The sequence below is a fragment of the Anarrhichthys ocellatus genome, unplaced genomic scaffold (genome assembly GCF_004355925.1).
Source record: "Anarrhichthys ocellatus isolate YVR2014 unplaced genomic scaffold, GSC_Weel_1.0 scaffold62, whole genome shotgun sequence".
Lineage (NCBI taxonomy): Eukaryota > Metazoa > Chordata > Actinopteri > Perciformes > Anarhichadidae > Anarrhichthys > Anarrhichthys ocellatus.
Genome location: NW_022280092.1, coordinates 817,545 through 825,183, shown reverse-complemented (window position 1 = coordinate 825,183; position 7,639 = coordinate 817,545). Strand labels below are relative to the sequence as shown.

At 44.8% G+C, this 7,639-nt stretch overlaps 1 protein-coding gene across 2 annotated transcripts in view; it reads right to left on the bottom strand.

The window, feature by feature from the left end:
- Positions 1-6,704, bottom strand: part of srebf1 (sterol regulatory element binding transcription factor 1) — a 12,299-nt gene extending 5,595 nt beyond the window's left edge. The window contains exons 1-10 of one of the 2 annotated variants that reach the window (XM_031872242.1): positions 6,348-6,704; positions 3,662-4,246; positions 2,408-2,586; positions 2,179-2,313; positions 1,851-2,069; positions 1,638-1,752; positions 1,248-1,405; positions 863-1,091; positions 563-747; positions 200-461 (exon numbers count right to left, since the gene is read on the bottom strand). In XM_031872242.1, the coding sequence (XP_031728102.1) occupies positions 200-461; positions 563-747; positions 863-1,091; positions 1,248-1,405; positions 1,638-1,752; positions 1,851-2,069; positions 2,179-2,313; positions 2,408-2,586; positions 3,662-4,246; positions 6,348-6,453 (2,173 nt within the window). In that variant the 5' untranslated portion in view covers positions 6,454-6,704. Of the gene's footprint in view, positions 1-199; positions 462-562; positions 748-862; positions 1,095-1,247; positions 1,406-1,637; positions 1,753-1,850; positions 2,070-2,178; positions 2,314-2,407; positions 2,587-3,661; positions 4,247-6,347 lie in introns of both variants that reach the window. The other variant, XM_031872241.1, reaches the window with a different exon arrangement.
- Positions 6,705-7,639: the final 935 nt, after the last annotated feature.

Here is a 7,639-nt window from a genome sequence, read left to right as displayed (position 1 = left end):
AACAGTGATGCAATTATCATAAAAGGATTTTGCAAACTTAGTGAACAAACTTTTATAGCGACTGAATCAACATAAACTGACTCAGAAAGGTTTCTCTTTAATTGACTGGGATTCTGTCGCTTCAATATGCCACCCTTCAGTCTTACACAACACTGATGTATTTAGAAACAGTGTTTTTTTTCCCCCCCCACCAACTGACCCGTCATGTGTAGCTGGTGCAGCCGGTGGTAAACCAGGGCGGCGTCACGGCTGCTTTTGCAGGCGTCCTCCTTCAGGGGGCGGTCCGATCGCAGCCCTCCAGCCCTGGCAGCCAGCCAGCGGCCGACCCAGAGGCGCTGGAGGCAGAACCGTAGCAGGGACCAGAGTGCAGCACAGCCCAGGTCCAACTGGGAGATGGGTAAGGGACGACCAAGAGCCTTCAGACAGGTCCACAGGTTCTGACTGGCCTGGGCAAAATCTCCCTGGGGGAGGGGGAAAGAGATCAGGGATGATGATGATGAAGAAGAACAGAAAAAAGGTATAAAAAAAAATATAGGGACACAGATCTTATATCTATACATACTCTAGCTAGGTCCAGATCAGCCTGCTTGCGGTGCCTCCAGAACAAGACAGAAGAACCAGAGTGTGGTCTGGTTACAGGCTCTCCATACACCAACAGTCGGATCAGAACCCCTGACACCAGAATACCGTTCAGTAGCCACACCAGTATAGTTGGCAGCATCCAGTCCATCCAGCCCCACGAGTCCGCTACGGAAAACACATTTAATTCATCATGTGATACATCCCACGAAATCAGATTCTTACATACTTTCAAAACCAGCTCATTTCTGTGACACTCCCACCGACAGTGGCTACACGTTACCTGCGATATCCACACCCAGGACGCTCCGTCCTGCGTGATGGGGGGCGGTGGCTGCTGCTGCTGCTGCTGCTCTTCCAGCTGAACTGCTGCCGGATGAGCAGAGCAGGGCGGCCAGAGGGTTGAGGGAGAGGAAGAGGAAGGTGATGGTGCACAAAGCCATGCGGGAGCGGTCCAACATGCCGGCAGCACTGTCTCCTGCTGCCGGTCCGTCTAGCACGCCCACGCTCGGCTGCTAAATAAAAGAGACCACAGAGATACTGCAATGTGACAAAAGTGTAGACGCAGACAGTGACTGCATATTGTATTCTGATGAAGAACGGTGCTGGTTGACTGAGGATTTTATCTGTTACGGACACAAATGCAAGATACTATTTCTTATGCATACCTTAGTGTCCTCCCCCATTGGACTGTCAGGCTCTGAGTCACTGCCACAGTGGGAGAAGGAGGTGGGGGAGCCCACGTCTGAAGCCGGCGGGGTCGGCAGCTCATTCTTCACATCAGCCGGCGCATCCACATCCATGGCAACCAGGTCCTTGAGAGACTCTGAAGAAAGAGGAAAGGGAAGACGAGGAGCCAGGAGGTCAATCAGTGGTACAAAAGTAAAGACATCTTCAGCCTTCAATTTCACTTCGATTCATTTCAGGATAACCGTAGCTATCAATAGACCGCATCACAAAAGGTCAATTGAATGACTGGCTTTCAATGAACAGAAAAGAAACAGCAGAGAAGCTGTTATGGAATAACAAAGACGGGGTTTTTTTTTTTTAGCACGTACTGTTTTTCTGGGCTGCCATCTTAAAAGCCATGTTCTCCTGTTTGAGTTTGTGGTTGGACTGCTGCAGGTAACGGATGTAGTCGAGGGTTTTCCTCAGCACTGCAGACTTGTTGAGCTACAAGGAAAAATGTAAAACATTAGCTTCTTCCTTTTCTCAATGTTGAAGATTACCAGATTTTTCTCGCAACGTATTTAAATTAAACTCTTTCCTACCTTGGCCTCAGTACCAGCCACCATATCTTTGAGCTCCAGGATTTTGTCATTAATCGAGGAGCGGTAGCGCTTCTCGATGGCGTTGTGGGCCGTGCGCTTCTCTCCCTTGTGCGGCTGGCCGAACGGCTTACCGCTGATGGTGATGCGGTTGATAGGCAGCTTATCGGTGTCCATCATGAGCGGCATCGCGGTCAGGATGGTGCCACCGCCCATAAAGGCCTAAAGAGGTAGAACAGATAGCCAGAAAATAAGGAAGACAGTTACCTAAGGAATGCTCATATTTGATCATTGTTTGAGCTCAGCATTGTGTTGCACATGATGTGCCTACCTGCAGTGAAGCGCTCTGTATTGGGGTGGTGGTGGTCAGGGATGCGGAGGACATGGTAGTGACAATGCAGGGGTCGTGCTTCAGAGTGGTCAGCAACAGAGACTCCGCCTTGATGAACTGGGGCTGCAGCAACAACTGCAAAGAGGCACACAAGTACAGTAAAGATATACAGTTATACAACGAGTACACTGCATGCGTTTTGTATGTACAAGTACGTTTAGGTACTCACGGGTACATGCTGCACGTGGGGTGCAATGCTTTGAACCGGGGGACTCGCCGACGTGGCCAGGAGAGGAGACGTGGTGGTCAGCCCTTGGAGCTGAGCCTGGATGGTCACTGGCTGAACACTTGGAGGTGAGGACGACAAGATGGTGGCGGTGGGTTGGCTCACGCTGCTGGGACTGACAGCTGGAAAATAGTTATAGCAATAGATTTTTTGTCAGCCTACATTCAAGCATAATTGTATGAAATATACACACAAAAACGATCCACCTCATTAACTGCTTTTAAGCAACTGCACACTAAAGTAATACAGAGCATGAAGCAACTGTTAAATTGCTTTCACCTCATTGTTGCAGCAACAAAAAACAATACCCCTGTATCCTTTACAAATCTCGACTGCAATTTTGGAGTTGAATATTATAAAAGAAGAAATTATAGATTAACCAATACATTGCATCAGTATATGGTATCAGCTAATATAAGCTATAAAAAGCAAAGTCAAATAGGACCAGTGTTCTTTTCACTGCTGTGATGTGGCAGTTTGTAAACACTTTTGTGATACTGGTTTCATTGGAAATAAGTGATAGCAACATTCAGTGTGTCACCTTATTATTCTTATCAGTTCCGGCTGCTCCATCGCAATCACCTGTTAGTACTAGGATCGGGGAGTTTTACAGGAGTAATAAACATTTATTGCATCTAAGAAGCAACGTTTTATTTACTACTTTTCTGCCACGGTTGTAAATGAGTGTTTCGCTACAGACACTAAACACAGTGCATATGGTGCCTGTGCATACATTTATGTTAAATTCTAAAGCTACTGCGATGTCCATATTAACTAAACTAATACCAGACACAAGCAGATGTTAATGTCAACATCGCTGCCGCAGATATGCCGCAGTATGTACATATACAGTAGGTATTGCCCAAACGGAGCATTTTCACTTATCTCACAGACTCACGGCGTTGAGCAAAGTCTGATAGATTTGGACTGGGATACGAGTTCAGCTGAGGTTGAATAACCTAGTGGCCTAGCTCGGTGAATGCAATACACATGAAGAGCCACCTTGCTGGGCACTGCGGCTGCACTGGGGTAAGTAATGCTTTGGGCTCGTAGGCTGGTTTATGTGTCCTGTGCTTCAAAACCAAACATTATAGCTCCTATTGGCTAAAATAAAAACCTCAAGGACCTGTAGATATCCTGTACTGTCTAACTGATAAACAATAGAATAAACCCTCATCGCCATCAAAGAGCGCTTACTTGTGTAGCTGTTCTGGTTGCTGTAGGTGGCCCGGACCTGTTGAGACTGCACCTGGGCCTGAAGTGGTGCCTGAGTCTGGGGTTGAGGCGGAGTCTGGGGCGCAGGCGAGGTGAAGAGGACCTGGGCCGTGGAGCTGAAAGGTGGGTTTGGTGCTGGTGAGCCATGAGGCGAAGCTGTCCGGGCCGGGGCAAGCGGGCTGAGAATGGGTTGGGGCTGCTCCACCTGGGGCTGTCTGAGGGTCTGAGCCTGCGGCGGGGAGGCTGGCTGCTGCCTCGGCGTGGAGCTGGGAACCTGGGCCAGGGGGGACTTCTGGAAGGTGGGAGGCTGGAAGGCCTTGTCTGGGGTGGAGGAGCTACGGGTGATGGGAGGGCCCAGGAGTGCATCCAGGTGTGGGCTACTGCTTAGGATGGAAGAGGACGACGAAGGTGGAGGTGTGGTGGTGGTGGTTGGAGCTGGAGTTGGAGGTGTGGTGATGGACTGGGACAAACCAGGAGGCTCCTGGGTGGGAGGAGGCCCTGTGTATGGAGGGTTATCGAACAGTCCTCCAAACTCCATGTCCTGGTTGCTGATGAGCTGTAGCATGTCTGAAGAGGGAGAGAAATCAGAACCACCGTCAATGCTACTGAAAAAGTTGAAAAATATATCAGAATCATCCAAGAGAACTCTGGTGAACAGACACGGGAAATCTGCAGTTTTTAATTGGAGCCCGTTTAAAATTGATAAGACATTTGTATGGAAACATGGATGTCAGTTTGGCTTATTGAGTACTGGAAACATCTTCTGAGTCGTAAACCGGATCTCCTTAATTTTCATCTACGCTGCTGGTTAACCATTCATTAACCCACATGCATATTGTTTATGATATAACCGATCAGGAAGAGCCCTCAAAAATTTCGCCCAAGACCGAACTAATGCCAGAATGTAAAACTCAAATATACAAAAAAAAAGTATAAAACATTCAAAAAATGTAAATAGTACATTGCTAAAAAAAAGAAAACAGAGAATATTTAAATTGTTCTGTAGTTCAGATTTTTTTTTTTTATCCAAAATGAGAATCACCAAATAGTTTGATTAATAAAAATGACAGCTGGGGAAGCTTGAAACTGATAAAATAAAGGAAGTGTTTACCTTGAAAACATTTTGGTTCCTTTCATACTCAAAACAAAATATATCATGAATTGGGACCAGGGTTCAATAATAACCAAAACTTGATATGAATGGATAAATAACTGAATCCTATTCAGAATGTGTGTTAACATACAAAGTACAAAAGTATTGCAAAAGACGAGCAGAAAACTTGTCAAATGTACTGCATTGCTCGACAAACATATGAAAGAGTTGTAAAACTAATTTGATTATAGTCTCTTTAGCATGAACATGTCTGAACATTATCTTATTTCACATACAAACTGCTGTTGTTTAATGGGAAATGCTTTTACAACTATATGACAAATATCATGTTCAAAGTGTATTCAGGGTACTCTAATATACATATATCCTGCTCTTATTTTAGTATATTTTTAGTCTCTAATTTGACCTGATGAAGCTCAGACAGGATACATCGCAATAAAACCCACGGACACTCTTGAGTGCATGTTGTGTCTGCAGTGGAAACGCAGCAGCCTGCTTTTATAGTCCAGTGTTGTGTATGAGGTGATCGCTCTTGGCCAATCAGAGCGCGTCTCAGAGACTTGCTATGCCGATCAGCCCAAGACAGGGAAGAGAGAGAGCGCGCGCTGGCTCCGCGCGAGGTTACCATCGAGCAGCACCACTGAGGGTTACTGTCGGTCACATTTAGGAAGATGCGAGCACGTCTGCAGGATGCGCAATACGCAGTGGTGCTTTATCCTTTGACCATTATCATGAAAATACACATTAGCGTCTTTGTGGGGAAATGAAGATAGTACACTCCTCATATATGTATAATAAAACAATGTTATATTTACTCGATATGCATTACATTAAACCGGTGATGAGAATGTGACCATAACACCAACAAACATTTGTATTTAGCTAAATAGGCACAAGCTGTTTTATATTTGTTAAGTATATAACGTTTCTGCAAACGTAAACAAGAACGTGTTTACAAAAAGCATAAGAAAAAAAAGTGGCAATAGCACATATAGTAATATATATATATATATATATATATATATATATAATATTTGTTAAGTCGGTCAACAGGAATGAACGACAGTAACCTCTGTCTGTGGCGCAGGCTGGGGGCGGGGCACACTCACGTTAGCCTAGCCTACTAGCTTAGCATAACCCACCAGCTTAGCTAGCACGCTCTATTAATCGCTTAATACGAAAACAGATTATGATGGCGAGTTCTGAATAGTGTGTGCAAGACACGACTCCGTAGACAAGACCGCCTGTTATCAACATCAGCTAACGTACACAGAATACTAGCTAGCTAAACGGTTAACGTTAGCTAGCTACTCTTAAGCTAACGTTACGACGTGGGCTGAAGCCCTTTAAACTGATCACTGGTGGTGCTTAATGTTGGCATAAATAAGTCTTTTAGTCTGAACATTAGATGCGAAACACAGGAGGCAAGTCAAACTAAGCACATGGCACGCAGGAGGCAACGTTGGCGTTAAGCTACAAGCAGTGTTTATGCAGTTTAGCTCATGTTAAAACGTAACTAGATGAGCTAACATACACACTGTTATATTGTCTTACCATCAATGTCGCTTAAGAGGGCCGTGTCAATCTCGCTGGGGTCATTTAGCGACAGCGTTGGATCCAGATTATCCAACGAAGGATCGTCAAAAGACAGGCTGTTCATCTTTACTGTTGTGTCTGGCTCTCCGATGTACACTTGACTGGCTGTGGAGTCGCTCAGAGACGAAAAAATGGGGAAACTTCTCGCGTCCCTACATTTGCCAAAAGCGTCAGATCCCGAGCTGCAACTTTGTATTGATGTGTCAAACTAACCACTCACTCCTACACCCATGATGGTCCAGGGAAACTTGTTAACCCAAGCCTAACACTGGAGCTCATTCAGTACCAACGTGCTTACGGTGAACCCACCCAGTCGACAATGATTGACAGGCTCGCAAGCCAATCACCGCCTTTGTGATGGATTCCAACGTACTCTTGTTTCTCGGGGTTGTTTTGATTATTTGACTGAAGAGGTGACATAATGTGGAGCATGTGCCATCATTTTATAATACAATAACGTACATGGAAACATGACTATTAATGTGCTCAACAAACTGGTATATTGGCTTCAAAACACCCATTTCATTTAATTTAATAGTATTAGTATTACAAAAGGATTATCTACGATGTATGAATGTAATGTGTTTTATATATAATAAATCAACCCTTGCTAGTAATCCCAGTTCTGTACATACGTATTAATATCAGGCATATATGTTTCACTAAACTGTGTATTGTGGGGGAAACAGCATGGATGTGTTTATTATGGGTTTGCCCCCAACAGCCAATGAGAGCCGAGGGGGCGTGAGCTGATGACAGACAAGTTTGTTTGACTCGAAGCAGCAGCTCCTCCTGTAGAACCAGGAAAATCGACCAATGGGATGCTCAGGAGCCGAGTGGGGTGATCTGACGTCACAACTCTGGGTCAAGTGATTACATCATGTTTCTATCTTAGAATAGTAGCAGCAGGGAAGTGACCTGAAGGGACACAGGTGACCTTACAGAATAAAATGAGATTAAAGTGTAATTTTTTGACCAAAGAAATGGATAATAAATACCAACTCTATACCCCTCAGTACAGTTATATATCTAATTTAGTCTGCAAAGTATGGCGTCTTCCAGTAAAAAAAATACACATACATTATTAATAATGTAAACAATTGGCAAGGGATGGATGCTTTATTTACATTTAAATTAAAACTAAGATGTGAACACACCGTCACATGAACGCAAAGGGGGAACCCCACAAAAGCATGGTGGGAAATCAGGTCAGTAAACTAGAGTAGCACTGCAACGTTGTTGTAATATTA